The sequence below is a fragment of the Lutra lutra genome, chromosome 4 (genome assembly GCF_902655055.1).
Source record: "Lutra lutra chromosome 4, mLutLut1.2, whole genome shotgun sequence".
NCBI classification, from domain to species: domain Eukaryota; kingdom Metazoa; phylum Chordata; class Mammalia; order Carnivora; family Mustelidae; genus Lutra; species Lutra lutra.
Genome location: NC_062281.1, coordinates 153,509,478 through 153,523,125, shown reverse-complemented (window position 1 = coordinate 153,523,125; position 13,648 = coordinate 153,509,478). Strand labels below are relative to the sequence as shown.

The 13,648-nt window shown below is 54.7% G+C and overlaps 2 protein-coding genes across 7 annotated transcripts in view; one reads left to right on the top strand and one right to left on the bottom strand.

The window, feature by feature from the left end:
• ACOT11 (acyl-CoA thioesterase 11) overlaps window positions 1-4,598 on the top strand; it is a 52,382-nt gene extending 47,784 nt beyond the window's left edge. For all 6 annotated transcript variants that reach the window (XM_047723919.1, XM_047723918.1, XM_047723917.1 and 3 more), the window contains exon 16: window positions 386-4,598. In XM_047723919.1, coding sequence (XP_047579875.1) covers window positions 386-541 — 156 coding nt within the window. In that variant the 3' untranslated portion in view covers window positions 542-4,598. The remainder of the gene's footprint in view (window positions 1-385) is intronic.
• Window positions 617-11,699, bottom strand: FAM151A (family with sequence similarity 151 member A). Its single transcript, XM_047723916.1, has 8 exons — window positions 11,439-11,699; window positions 10,284-10,434; window positions 6,300-6,452; window positions 5,213-5,372; window positions 3,545-3,769; window positions 2,715-2,854; window positions 1,836-1,979; window positions 617-1,378 (listed from the first exon to the last, which is right to left on the bottom strand). Exons 1-8 carry the CDS (start codon window positions 11,661-11,663, stop codon window positions 705-707), a joined length of 1,872 nt encoding a protein of 623 aa, XP_047579872.1. The 5' UTR covers window positions 11,664-11,699; the 3' UTR covers window positions 617-704.
• Window positions 11,700-13,648: the final 1,949 nt, after the last annotated feature.

The window sequence follows — 13,648 nt, the reverse complement described above, 5'->3', positions numbered from 1 at the left end:
CGCTAATTGAAAATATGGGGGAGGCGGCTGAGGGCCAGTGTGTGTGGGAGGGCAGCACCCAGGTGGGGACGTTGGTGTTTGCTACCTTTATACATGTAACCTGAGGGGCTTCTCGCCACCATCCCTGGGCTTATTTCTAACTTCCTTCCATGACCCTAGAGCAGCATTTCTCTGTGCAGGGCTTGGGAGACCCCTTCCCTGTCCTCCAGAACCTCCCCCATCTGACAAAGGGGGCACAGGTTGGCAGTACCGTGTATGGTGACTGAAGGAAGCAGGGTTGTCAGCCACCAGGGTCACACCACATCATCCCCTAGAGCCCCGGGGTGTTGGCCCAGATTTGCTGCCGTCCCCCGTCCCTGAATGTGGCTTCCTTCCTACCTGGCAGGTGTCCTACTACAACCAGGCTACCCCAGGCTTTCTCAACTATGTGACCACCAATGTGGCTGGTCTCTCCTCGGAGTTCTACACCACCTTCAAGGCCTGTGAGCAGTTCCTGTTGGACAACCGGAGTGATCTGGCCCCCAGCCTCCAGACCCTCTAGCCCCTGCCCCACAGTGGCCACCGCATGCCCACTCCCCCTCCATCCTGCTGCCCCTAGGGACACATTGGCAGTGCATCGAGGAAGACAGGAGCATTTATTCCTTGCTGCCTCAGCCGTGGAAAGCCTGGACCCAGGCGACCGCCGGCCCAGCCCCCGCAGGTGCTCAGTTCCTGCCAGCATCTGCCAGCAAGTCTTCGCGGTCCCTCTGAGGCAGCCTGTAGTAGACTCGGGTCCTGTCCACAGCCCTGGCAGCCAGCAGCACCTCCCGCACTGGTGCATAGCCGCCCCCCTCAGAGCTGTGCTCCACTGTGACAGTGGCCTGGGGCGAGGCTGCCAGCAGCCTGGCCACCACCCCAGCCGTGTCCCGGCCCAGTAGCCCAGCCTGCAGCTGGAAGGACACAGGCTGCCAGAGACCCTGGCACAGGCCCAGCATATCTGCAAGCAGCTGTTCCCCGTAGCCACTGCCCAGCGCCTCCTCAGGCCAGCCTGGTGCCACTGTCACGTGGGGGAACACCTCTGCCACGGCTGTCAGCAGCTCCCTGCCGGCCACGTGGCCAGGGACCACAAAGCTGCCGTGGGAGACTGTGGCCCCAATCCACACAGGCCGCAGCAGGTGGCCATGAGCAGAAAGGTGGGCCAGTGTGGTCAGGGCCGGCCGGAGGGCCAAAGGCTCGGCTATGCGCAGGTAGATACCCCAGCGTCCAGGCCGCCCAGCGAGTTGCAGCAGGCAGGACTCCAGCGTCAGGACAGGACCTCCTGGGGCACGCACCATGGCCACGGTGTCCTTGGCTGCAGGCCCCTGGAGGCCAACGTTTAGCAGGATCATGCCTTCTCTGTCTGAAAGGGGTGGTGGAGACAACGGTGTCAGGAGTTGGGGTGATGGGGGGTATCCAGGGGTGGTAATGGGGGCAGCCAAGGAGAAGCTGGTGCCCTATCCGCTGAGATCTGTCGATGATGGTCTGAGCTCCAAGTGGAAGGCTGCTTTATAAATGTGCCTGGGACTCATCAGAATGACATGATCGGCAGCTAGCTCGGCTCTGGGCCTTTGACTGGGACTCAGTCCTGAGGTCGTGGCCTGCCTCTTCCACAGCAGACAGCAGATAGGGCTCAGGACTCAAGGGCACTGAAGGTTAGGGCCCCGGGCTCTCCACCATGGCATCTAGCACACCGCCACAGTCACAGAGGCCCTAGATTCCTGCCCCATACAAAAGGACAGCCCCCCCCCCCCCACCGCCGCCAAGCTACCTAGTTTAGCTAGGAGCACAGGGGCTCAGGGGCTGAAGGCAGGCCTTACCTGGGAGGCTGACTGTTGCTCTTCTCCTGTTGCCCTGGAGGTCAGGAACCAGCCATTCCACACTCAGACCGTCCCCGCCAGGGGGCTGGAGGAGAGGGATCAGGCTGCCTCCCGTGTAGTAAATTCGCTTCCGTGTAGCATTCGCTGCGGGGCCCCAAATTGTCAAGATGAAAATGCCACCGTTCCCAGAGCACCTTCTCTGCGCCCTATGTCTACACACATTCTCTCCCTGCCTCAAGGCACCCCACCAGACACACGTCCTCCCATCAGAGATTACAAGGAGGGGCTGGCCAAGGTCCCACAGCCGAACAACAGAGTTGCTGGGGTTGGAGCCTGATGGAGCCAAGTCTGCCCAGCCCCAAAGATGGAACTCCCCGTCCCCACACCAACATGGGTCCCATGGCAGGAATGTTGAGTCTTGTGGGTTCCCTGGGAGATAGTTTAACTGGTGGCTCTCCTAGGTCCAGGGTCAAGGGAATAAGGGGTTTGGACAAGTTAACAGGTAGCATCTGGGTCACTGATTAGTAGGTACACTGGTGCAGAGGGGGCAGGCTCTGAGAAACTATGCTGCAAGGGAAAAGTACACGGGGTTTGGGATTTGCTGGGTTCCCATCTAGGCTGTGCTGTGTACAGCAAATGACTTGGTGCAGATTACTTAAGTGGTCTGAAGGTCAGTTTCTCTCTCTCTAGAATGGAATCACTGCTTCCTGGATATCTGAGGCTGACACAGCACACCATACCCACGTTTGGCCTACAATACGTGCTTAGAGTCCACCCAGAATTTTCCCTTCTCTAGCTCTGCTCTACTCTCCACCAAATGCTGTCCTGTGCAAAATTCAGGCCCCCTACCCTCCCTGGCTGCTCCACGCCCCTCCCTACCGGCCAGCTGCTTGAACTGCGACAGGACAGGCTCAAAGAGGTCATAGTAGACTTGGTGGGGTGCGGTGTTGTCTCGGATGTAGAGGAGATCATCCACTGACACGGGGTCCGAGGCACCCTGCCACAGCGTCAGGCTGTACCTGGGGCCCAGAGAGCCAGCTCAGCTCCTGCCTGGGCCCAGCAAGGTCTTCATCCCAGAGCAGCACCCTAGCTGTGCAGGGATGAGAGTAGCTGGCCTCCAGCTTCCCACCAGCCCCTCCTCCCTGAGAATTGCTCCTGCCTTCCCAGGGGCAGAAGTTGTCACAGGGGCTTCAGGAAGGGAGAGAGAAAGATTGAGCAGGAGGGGCTGCCCCATCCTGCCTCCTCCCTGGGAGTGTCTATTTCTGGTCCTGTCTTAGGAATGGGACAAGGATAGACAGGGATGGGTACAGGCTGTGGGGGAGAACAGGTGTGGAGGGGGAAGGAGACAGCTCTGGAACTCCTGTGGGAGGTGGCCGAGGAAGGTGGGACTAGGCAGCTGGGTGCAGACCGCACGAGTACATATGGGAGTCCCTCAATCCCTAGAGGATGATCCTGGGCACAGCCGGCTCCCAGGGAGGAAGACTGGCCACTAGGTCAAGCTATCCACCAATGCACTGGCTGCTTCGGATGATAGTGAGAAGCCCATCACCAGAGGTATACAAGAAGAGAGCAGGGATGCTGCAGAGAATGCGAACACCAGTGGGTGCTGGACAGATGTGGTTAAGGGGGTGGGATCTCTCTAGGGGGCACTGGTGCCCGGGGGCAGGTTTGGCAGATCAGGGGCTGTGGCAGGGGCCTGGAGTTTTCACCTCTTGGATTGGCCCAGCAGCCAGCTGAAGTGGGGCCACGCAGCCCGTACCATGACAGCCCGCACGGGAAAAGTGACCCTCTGTGGCAGTGCGCCCACCAGTCCCTGCATCCTCTCCACCATGGCTCGGGTGTATGTCATGTTCGGGAACACGGGCACATAGAAGGTGGTCCAGCCCGGAGACAGAGTGGCCTCAGGATACTTCTCCTGGACCAAGGCCAAGAACCTGCAGAAAATCAGAGACACTGGTCTTTGAGAGCTTTGCTGGCCCCTTCCTCATCTCCTGGGTTCCCATCACTGGGCTAGGAAGTGGAAGTCCTATGGAATGTAGAGTGTAAGGACAGAAGCAAAGTCCTGAAGAACAGAAGTGACTTATTCAGGTCTTACGAATGAGGCATGGACTTTGGAGTCAGGGGGTTCTGGGTTCAGGTTCTGACTCTATAACCTTGGGCAGTTTAGCTCATTCAACCTCTTTTAGTCTCAAAGATGTTACCCCTTCTGGTAGGGCAGGGCCCCTTCAGCATCCCCAGCTGGACAAGGGGAGACAAGCCAGAGCCCCAGATGTGGCTTTCTAGACTCTGCTACTTGTCTCTGAAGGTTCAGGTTTTATTTTTAAATCCCATGTAAATTTTTCCCTGGTAGGAATTTTAATGGAGCAATAATGTTACCCTCTCCTCCCCAAACTATCGAGTAAAATCCACACTCCAAGAAGATGAGCCATTATTTATCCTGGGCCACTGACTACATTTTTCCAACTGCTGCTTTCCAAATTCACCTCAGTTTGAGAATCATAGTACTGGATGGATGGATGGATGTTTGGCTGGCTTTCTGGATGGATGGACAGATGGAGAGATGGATGACTGGAATCAGAAAGGCCTGGCTTAGAATCCTTGCTCTCCATTTTTAGACCTAGGCCACTCTTTTAACTTCAATGCGATAGTTCCTGTGTTAATAAAATGAAAATAATAGTACCTACCTCATTCTCTTGGTAACTACAGTACTTTTTGGAAACAGTGCCTGGGCACATAATAAACATTCAACAAATGGAGTCTCAATTACTGTCAGCTTTCCCTTCTGCAACATGGCAGGAGATGCTCTCAACACTGCGCTGCTATGTAAGGGTCAAATTGGACACATTTTCTCCTTCTGTGTGGCCCTTCATTATAAACTGGAGTACCATGAGCTGGTGAATGGGGGGGGGGGGTGTTGGTGGCAGTGCTAGGATTTCAGGGGGGGCTGGGGAAGGAGTTAGCACTTTTAGGCTTTTCTCTAGCAAGCCAAGCCCTGCCTTGGTCCCTGGGGATATGAAAGGACTGGGCCCTGTCTGCCCTCTAGGGGTCCACTGTGGAGTAGGGGTTATAAACTGGTAATCTGGCTGTGACAGCCCCCCAAATCAGGGCTGTGTTAGGAGGACGTGCGGACTGGATGAAGGCTCTCAGCAGGCTGGGATGTCAGGGTAGATGTGGCAGGAGGTAATGACTGGGCAAAGGTTCACCAGGGAATAGGGGAAAGGCATTCAAAGTGAAGGGAACAGCATGTGGAAAGGCTCAGAGGTCTGGTTCCATGGTGTGGCTGGAGGTACACTCGGCAAAGGGCCCCTGAGCACTTTCTGTGCCAGACGGGAAAGAAGAGCGCTGGCCACAGCTGGGGGAGAGAAGTGGACACTCACCGTGAGGCATTAACCTCGACTGAGATGGGCACATTGGGGCCCCTCAGGATGTCAGCATTGATCCACACGGGCCTTCGGACTCTCCCGTCCTCTGTCAGCCGCCGCAGGAGGTCCAGTGAGAGGCCCACAGCCTTGATGCTCTTGAAGTCCAGTTTGATGCCTGCGGGGAGGGGCCAAAGGGCTTGGGGAAATGGTCCCTCATGCTCAGGGCAGAAGGAACCAGCAGACATGACTTCCTGAAGTGTTTGGGGTGGGGTGGGTGATGAGGTGGGCAGACAGGGCCCAGATTCCAGCTGGGTGTGAAGAGGGCTTTCAAACAGGCTGAGCTACCACAGAGGAGGGACCTGCCCTGTCCCTGTAGGGAGAAAGCAGAGGCCAGCCCAGGGCTCAGACTTGGGCAGGCACAGGGGTTGTCAAGCATCAGAGAGAGGAGACCATGGTTCTTGGACAGGGCAGGCTAAGAGTGTCTTTAGCCAACTTAGCCTGTGTGGAGGTCACTCAGTCTGCAGGAAGGGGCGTGTGCATAGAGGAGGGCAAGGCCCCTGTGAACAAAGGCCTGCCCTATTCAGGCAGTGAGGGGCTGGGGATGAATGGCGATGAGGGGAACCGCAGGGGGATGAAGCTTGAGTTTAGAAAAGGTTGCTGAAAGCCAGACCAAGGAGAGGACACGCTGTCCCAGGGCAATGGGGAGCCATGTAAGGCTAAAGAGGGGAGTAACAAAACTGGCGTTGGGAAAGCTCACTCAGATGTATGTGTTGGTGGTGATGGAGGGAAGACAGAGCAGCCAAGTCTGGGGGCGGGACATGGTGAATGACAGATGGGAGGTGGAAAGGTAAGGCCTGGATTCTGACCAAAATTGACAAAGGGACCTGGGAAGCAAGGGTGGAGTTGGGCTTTGAACAGTTTGTACCTAGTTCCGGGGGGATTCCGGAGGCAACAACCTGAACATGTCTGCACTTCGCGGTGTACCCCCACCTCACCTAGAATTCCCTGGGCCCGGGTGCCTGGCAGGGGTTGGGGCCCAGGCAATGAGCAGTGAGTCTGGGGCTGGCCTGGAGGGGTGGAGAGGGGCTCGGGGAGTCCTTACCCTTCTGGGAAGAGGCCAGCACAGCCTCCAGCCACTGCTGCAGGGTGTTGTCGCTGTAGATGGCTGGGGGGTGCGCCATGATAGGGACCCCTGTCTCGTTGACTGTGTCGAGTCCTTCTACCGTGACATCGGCCTCCAGGACCATGGTATTGCCTGGGCAAGAGGCAGAACTGGATCAGCTCCTTTGAAAAAGATTTTTTTCTTCTTTTCTCATCATCCAAGTCTTACCCATTTATTGAAGAACATTTGGAAAATACAGAAAAGCAGGAAGAAAAGTACTCAACCCACATTTCCATCACAGTTCACATTTTGATGTGTTTTCTTCCTTTTTTGTCTATGCACGCTTTTTACGCAGTGGAGACCCCACTGCGTTTATAATTTTTAATCTTTTTCCTTCAATATTATGACATTTTCACCATCTATGTCTCTTTTTTGTAAAGGCTACAAAAGCTCTGGTTAGAGTGCTCCCGTGATTTTGTGAGCCACCTCTTACTCCTGAGGCAGTTTGGTAGTTTCCAATTCTTTGCTACTAATAAATGATGCACAGTCTTTTCTGCTTTTTGAATTATTTCTAGAACCTACTTGTGGAATTAGAGTTAGGGCTATGTGGGGTCACTTTTAAGGCCCACATTATCAAATTACTGTCTAGAAAAACTGCTCTGATTCATGTTCCCCCCTGGAGTACACAAGCTTGCCCATCTCCCTGCACCTTTGTAGCACGGAGCCTTGTTATTTTAATTTTTTAAATTTCAGTTTTTAAAACCCTGTCCTCTAGAGTTTGGTCTAGGAGGGAGCTAAGGCCTTCCCAATGGATGTGGGCTTGGAAGACCCTGCCAGGGCCACTGGCATTTGGGATGCGCAGCATAGGGAAGAGGGGAGGAAGGGAGCCAGGGCTCACGTTCAGCTCTGCACACTGGCGTCAGAAGGGGCCTCTTGTCCTGGTTCACACTCACCACCTCCTAAACTCTCACCTCTAGCCCTGCCCCCCGGAAGTCCATTCTCTACACAGCAACTACAGGAGTATTCTAAACATGCACCCGCTCATGTCACTTTTTGCTAAAAAACGAAACAAAATGGTCCCACCCATTGCCCTTGGACTCAAACCCCAATTCCTTACCACAGCCTTTGCGGTCCCACATGACTAGGCCCTGACAAAATTTCTAATCTCACCTGGAGTCCCCCTCTCCCTCAGTTTCTAGGTTCCAGCCCCTCCAGCTTCTGCAACATTACTACCCATCACCCAGGAACTGTTAAAATTCAAGCTCTGATCAGCAGGTCAGGGGCGGGGCCAAGGTTCTACATTATCTCCCAGCTCCCCAGCCTGGACCAAGCTGCCGGGCCGTGGACTGCACTTTGAGTAGTGAGGCTTGAGTATTTTCTGTCCCCCCATCTCCGGGCTCTTACTCCTGGTTGTTGCCTTGGCAACACTCTTCCCTCTGCAGCTTTACTAGGCTACGTCCTGCTCATCTGTTAGTGTGGGCTTAAAATACCACTTCCTCAGGGAGGCCACGCCTGAACCCCATGTCCAGTCCGACTTAGTCATCTGCTTCGGGGCTACCCTTCTGAGGGCTTGGTCCCATGGAACTGCTCCTGTGTGTAGGCATCAGGGTGCAGGGTCTGGGTCTGAAGTGACCATCACTTGAATTTCTGGACCCAGATGGTATCAGGCCTAAAAAAGGAGCTTCAGAAATGTTTGTTGAATGATGAACACCTGACTGACTGAATGACAGGAAAGTCAAGCTCAGTAAAGCCTAGGTCTGGAAAGGTAAGAGCGAGCTCAGCCAAAGTCACAGAGAATTTCTGCAGATTTCCCTAAAATCTAGGTGCCTGGATTTCCAGGAGGGGAAGGAAGCGGAGGGCCAGGATGTCCCTGGCAGTGAGCCAAGCATTTCACATCATCCCATTTCCTCCAAATGTTACGGATCCTGCTTCTAGAACAGGGGACTCCCAGGTTTCCTTACTGGCAGGGTGATGATGAGCCCCCCAGGGCCATGGAAGTAGGACGTGAACACAAACACATGTTGTTAAACCATGAAGGGCTTTATGAAGGCAACCTTCATTTTCTGACTTGAGCGCAAAGCTTTTTCTCATCTTTTTTTTTTTTAAAATATTTTATTTATTTATTTGACAGAGAGAGATCACAAGCAGATGGAGAGGCAGGCAGAGAGAGAGAGAGGGAAGCAGGATCTCCGCCGAGCAGAGAACCCGATACGGGACTCGATCCCAGGACCCCGAGATCATGACCTGAGCCGAAGGCAGTGGCTTAACCCACTGAGCCACCCAGGTGCCCCAACTTTTTCTCATCTTAACTTATGGTTACTTCAGAATGCAGAGAGAGGGGTCCAAAAGGCTCGGGGACCCAGTGAAGCCCAGAGAAGCTGGGCTGGAACCGGGTTGGGGTGCAGGTAAGATGGTAGCTCCTGAGAATGGTTCCCATCCAATGGGGGGCAGTTCCAGTCTTGGGGGACAGGGGTGCATGGAGAGCCCTCTGAGTCCTGGTGACCCCAATGCTGCTGCCTTGCTGAACTTGCACTAACCGCCTCCCAGGAGACACGTGAGCCCCTTGGAGACAAGATCACAGCTCACTCATTTTTAAACCCTTCTCCTGAGATCAACCTGGAGCAGGGACCCAGGGAATGCTCAATGAATCGAACTGTAGACCAGTGGAAAGTACCTTTTGGCCCTAACCTGCCTCCCTGCGCTTGCCACCTAGGCCCAGCTCCTTTCTGGAAAAGTCTTCTCTTACCATGAAACGTTGTTACTCGCCTTCCAGATGCTGAGTCTGGAGGTGGACATGTTTGGGGTGGGGTGTGAAGAAGGAACAAGCGAACAGGAAAGGTTCCATTTCCTGTGGCCCCAGGAGGGGAGGAGGAGGGCTGCCCAAACCCCCCCCAACAGACAGGAAGTTACAGAGCCCTCCTCCCACCCTCCCCCAACTCCTCCTCTGTGAACCCAGACCACAGGCATGAGCCCTGCGATAAACAGGTCATCTGTGTTACTCCTGCAGGTTACTTGTCTTCTCTGTGCCTCCTCTTTCTCATTTACAAGAACTAAAATAATAAGATAACCCCGGTTAGGTATTCACTAAGTGTTAATCATTATTTACAGCAAGTAGGCTCACTTAACTAGAGCAGCCATATCCCCCCTTTGCCTGGGAGTCTGGTGTATTTCTGCAGGCTCAGTGTGATCTGGTTTGGACGATTAATAATACAGGAATTCTACTAATCCACATCATGCAGAGGGAAAAACCGAACTGCGGACAGGGGAAGTCACCTGTCCCAAATCACTGTGACAGTAAAGGACCAAGGTAGGATTTGAACCCAGTTCTGTCTGCCTCCCAGATCTTGGCTCTGGCCTCTGCTCTCCTCATGGAAGCTCATTCACGTCCAAGACGCCTTCACGAGCCTGGCCCCAACCCTGAGTCTCACCCAGGGTCCTCACCCCAGCTGTGGGTCAGCCTTACCAGCCTTATACTGCAGAGACCTGGTAGAACCCCCAGGGAGCAAAATGGGCCTCTGGATCCCTGAGCTAGGCTAAGGGGTGCCTGTCCATGCTCCCTGCTCTTGGGCACTGCCTGGTTGGGGCCCTCGGCCGCCTTCTTGGCCAAGGTCCTGACGATGTGGGGCCAGGTCTGCTACTCCAGGGGCCACCATAATCGCTCCGAATCAGAGGCTCAGAGGCATTCTACAGTTTGCTCAGCTTTCCACAGCTCATTTTTGATAACACTGAGCCTCAAATTCACATCTTCTGGCTTCCACTGGCTTTGAGGGCAAGGACCTCCGAGCTGGGACAGCTGGCAGCTGGCAGGTCATGAGAGGGGCAGCTGGCAGGTCATGAGAGGGGCAGCTGGCAGGTCATGAGAGGGGCAGCTGGGGCAGAGGGCAGGACACCATGACTTTGGAATCTGTCTCATCCCCACCTCTGCTCTCCCCTGTCTCCTTCACCTCTACCCTGGCCTGCCCCAGCCCTGGCAGCCAGACTTACCTCTCAGGGCAGCTTCCATCTCCTTCCGGCTGTTGGCAGCGTGGTACCAGGTGACCAGCAGGCCGTCCCGCTGGCTGATGTGGCCCAGGCTCTGCAGGTAGTCCAGCATGTCTGCGTCGGGGCGGCACACCGCCTCAGGCTCACAGTCTGGAATGGAAGCCGAAGGAGCTGTCGGCCTCAGTTCTTGCCTCTGCCCCACATTCCTCTCTGTTCATCCCACTGACGCCCCATGGGGTCCCAGGGCGTGTCCAGCTCTTCATCTAGCAGAGGGATGGGGACCCAGAGACACCAGTGCTATGAGCGAGAGAGAGAAACATGTGGGCTCCTGGGCCCAAGGAGCCCCCTAACCAGCCTAGGTGGTCAGGAAGTTTACAGGAAGAGGAGGGAACATTTAAGGGGGCTTTGAGGAAGGGTGTAACGCTGAAAGAAAAGGGGGACAGAGAGAACGGTATCAGCAAAGGCTGGGAGGAAGGACAAGAGTGTGGTCACCTGGACGAACAGCTACTGGCCGGGTACAGATGGGAGCGGATACAAGGAGAGGGCAGGCCTGGAAAGGGGCCTTGTGATCAGACTGTAAATGGCCATGAACGCCAGCAAAGGGGCTAGCTGTGTGTTGAGGGCGGCAAGGGGATTTGTGATTAGCAAGACCTCATGGGCTGCAGAGCTAGCACTAGCTGGGAGAGTAGGCTGCAGACTGAGACTGTGGGCAGGAAAGCTGTAGGAGTTAAGGACACCTGAGGCCTGGGAGCTTGGGGGGCAGGGAGAGCAGAGGGTGGGGAAGCAGAGGCCTCAAGACACCAGGCCTGAGGGTACAGACATGAGGCAGGAGAGGGAATGAAGGCTGCCCCCAGATTTCTGTGGGAAGGGAAAGGTCCTTCACCCAGAGAGGGCCCATGGAGGACTGGGTGTGGGGAAGGATAAATTGAGCTGAGACTCGGCCTCTGCGGAGTCTGAGATGCCTATAGGACCCCCTCAAAAGGAAGGTCCATTCAGGGGCACAGGAGGGAGGTCTGGGCTGAAGGCAACAAGCCTGGTGGAGGGGGAGGGGAAAGTTGATGGGGAGAGTTGTAGCGGGGATGTGGGGTGAGAGAGAGGAGGAGTCAGAGCGGTGGATGGGGAAGCCAGCCAGATGGCATGACAGGGGCCCCTACCCAGCGGGCTGTGTGGCTGCAGGACAAAGCTCAGGACCAATCCAATGGCGATCACCAGAGCCACGCTGGCACTGCCCAGAAGGGCCCACTTGGTCCGACTGTTCGAGCACGTCTTCTCGCAGGCCATGATGAGTGTCTCTGCAGAACGCCTCCAAGTCCCCGCGGCCCAAAGGTCCCCAAGGCTCCCTGTAGCTGGGACCCACTGGGACGTGGGAACCCCGTGCAGCATCTACTACTCCACCAAGTCCTGCCTGCGGAGATAGCTTCCGAGGCTCCTCCTCCTCCTTCCACACCCTCCCAGGATCTTAACAAATCAGGCAAGTTCTACCACCTCCAAAATGACCTTTGAGCACTTTGAGAGGCCAGAAAATGTTGGACCAAGCTTCTGTCTGCTGCCTGTCTCTGCTCCTGCCTGGGAGTTCCGAGACCAGGGACCTAGACCCAGCTTGACCTTGCCTTCCTGAGACCTGGACAAGGGGTCTTCTCCTCCCTGAGCCTGGTTCTCCTCCTGTGCAGAAGGTGGTTGCTGGATCGTTCTTTCCCTGTGTTACCTTGTCCCAGGAAGTCACCAAGGTCAGGCAAGTGTTAGTGACAAGGACAGAGTAGATCTGCCAGAGGCAATGAATTTTCCTTCCATCCCAGATTGTGGTTGATAGATTATCTACCGGAGATTGAAGCTGATAGGCTTGGCGTGCTGGCCTAGGGTACACAGGTCACTCCTGGGACAGCAAGTTGACAAGGAAGGGGCTGAGTCACTAGCTTGTGCTGAGAGTGTCCTGGGTGCTCTGGTGTGGGAAGTAAGTTAGAGACTATCTCTACTTCAGGGACCCTGGAGTTAATTTTCTCTTTTTTTTTTTTTAATTTTATTTATTTATTTGTCAGAGAGAGAGGCAGGAGAGAGAGCACAAGTAGGGGGAGCAGCAGGCAGAGGGAGAAGCAGACTCCCTGCTGAGCAGGGAGCCTGATGTGGGGCTCAATCCCAGGACCCTGAGATCATGGCCTGAGCTGAAGGCAGACGCTTAACCAAATGAGCTACCCCTGTGGGGGGACCCTGGAGTTTAAATGAGTCCAAGAATCACCTGTAATGTACACAGGGACTTTGGTTTATTGATGTTCACAGAGAAATCTATCAGGGTGACTGGTGGACTGATTCAAGAGTGTGTGTGTGTGTGTGTTGTAAGAATATCTAGAATGATGAATGATGAATGATGCCCACATGGGCAGAGGGAGGGAATCTGGAGGATGGGGAGCAGGTGAGGAGGAAGTTTGGTTCAGGTCTCATGGAGTCGGGGTTGGGGGTCATCCCCATAGAGCTACCCAGAAGGACTCAGGATATAGAGATCTGGGGTTTGGGACCAAAGACAGGGTGAGAGCATCATCTCCTGCCCAAAGGCAAAGAGAAGAAGCATCTCATTATCCTTGGGAAAGATGCCAGTGAGGTCTGAGCTTGCCTGCCTCTCTTGGTTCTGAGGGTTCTAGAGGCTACGTCTTGAAGAAGAGGGACCTTATCCAGCTCTGGCTTTTGGCAGGTGGAGCGGCTCTGAAATGGACACCAGGTCTCAAAAGACTCCACTGCCAGTGATACTTGTGAAAGAACATAAGAACAAACAGCCACCATAAGGTCAGGACACAGCCCCAGTATATTCAGAAGTGAAGATGGAGCTGACACACATTTTGACTTATCTCCACAGGATCTCAGCCCCTCTGAACACTGAGATAGCAGACCCACTGAAGAGCCAGAGACTTGGTGATGTTGACCCTTACAGGCCTCAAGATTCTGCTCTGGGCTGAGTCACCATCACATGACTTTGGCCCCAAGTCCATGCAGATTCCCCACTGCACATCCGCCTTGGTGACTACACGTGCAGCCGTGGCTTAAAAGCCCCCCGGGATGCCCTTTTCTTGTTGCTGGTAAAACCCTTTCTGTTCCTATCCTTGGGCTTGGCTGTGTATTTTGGTTCACCACCAAGAGGTGAATCCAGTTTTGGGCAACAGAGTGGGAGGGAAAGAAGATTCTATGTGGAGGGCCCATCATGAGAGAAAGGCAGAGAGGCCAGGACCATTCCTGTGAGTCTGGAGTTGTGTTGCTACAGCAGAAGTTGTGTAAGAGGGGATGGGAGGAGAGGAGATGGGGGCACAGTTTCCAGCAGTGTAATGAGCTACACACACTGGATAAGCCTCCCAGGGAAAACAACTTAAATGCTGGATAAAATA

Coding starts and splice junctions, on each gene's coding strand:
- FAM151A (XM_047723916.1), bottom strand. CDS start 11,663: ATGCTGCACGGGGTTCCCACGTCCCAGTGGGTCCCAGCTACAGGGAGC. Junction 1,980..2,714: donor GCAGTTCAAGCAGCTGGCCG/GTAGGGAGGGGC, acceptor GGGGCCCCGCAG/CGAATGCTACACGGAAGCGA. Junction 1,379..1,835: donor AGCAACAGTCAGCCTCCCAG/GTAAGGCCTGCC, acceptor CACCCCTTTCAG/ACAGAGAAGGCATGATCCTG.